Below are 428 nucleotides of genomic sequence, written 5' to 3' on the forward strand. Positions count from 1 at the left end.
CCCCCTCCGCACATCCCGGCTTTACTTGCCTCGTCCCCGTCCTTGGAGCGAAACCCGCCTTTTCTCCCTTTCCGTCCTTAAAATGGGGACGCGCGGGGCGGGGATGGGTTTCCCAAAAGCCCCCGGCTCGTTCCCTCTCAGCTTTTCAAGGTGCGAAACTTTCTCCCCTTTCTCTTTCCAGAATGTGGAAGATCAACACTTATTAATGCATGACCAGACAGTCATTAGAAAAGGTCAGTAAGGCGGCACTGCAGTTTACTTTCCCTTGTCAATAGTTAAAGTTTAATGACGCACCGGTGAATTGACGCCTTATTATCTTTTAAAAAAGACAGATCCTTTAGGATCGGGAGGGCGGAGGGGTTTTTATTACGCTCTCTCCGTCGCTGGATTTTTCTAAGGCCATCCGAGGGAAGGTGGCGGCGGGGGCG

The 428-nt window shown here is 51.9% G+C and overlaps 1 protein-coding gene across 1 annotated transcript in view; it reads left to right on the forward strand.

The window, feature by feature from the left end:
* The window catches only part of TFAP2C (transcription factor AP-2 gamma (activating enhancer binding protein 2 gamma)), a 9,313-nt gene that overhangs the window by 2,794 nt on the left and 6,091 nt on the right, over positions 1-428 (forward strand). Inside the window, exon 2 of the mRNA XM_009326864.1 lies at positions 182-233. Within this exon, the coding sequence (XP_009325139.1) occupies positions 182-233 (52 nt within the window). The remainder of the gene's footprint in view (positions 1-181; positions 234-428) is intronic.

The sequence above is a fragment of the Pygoscelis adeliae genome, unplaced genomic scaffold (assembly GCF_000699105.1).
Source record: "Pygoscelis adeliae isolate BGI_AS28 unplaced genomic scaffold, ASM69910v1 Scaffold286, whole genome shotgun sequence".
Lineage (NCBI taxonomy): Eukaryota > Metazoa > Chordata > Aves > Sphenisciformes > Spheniscidae > Pygoscelis > Pygoscelis adeliae.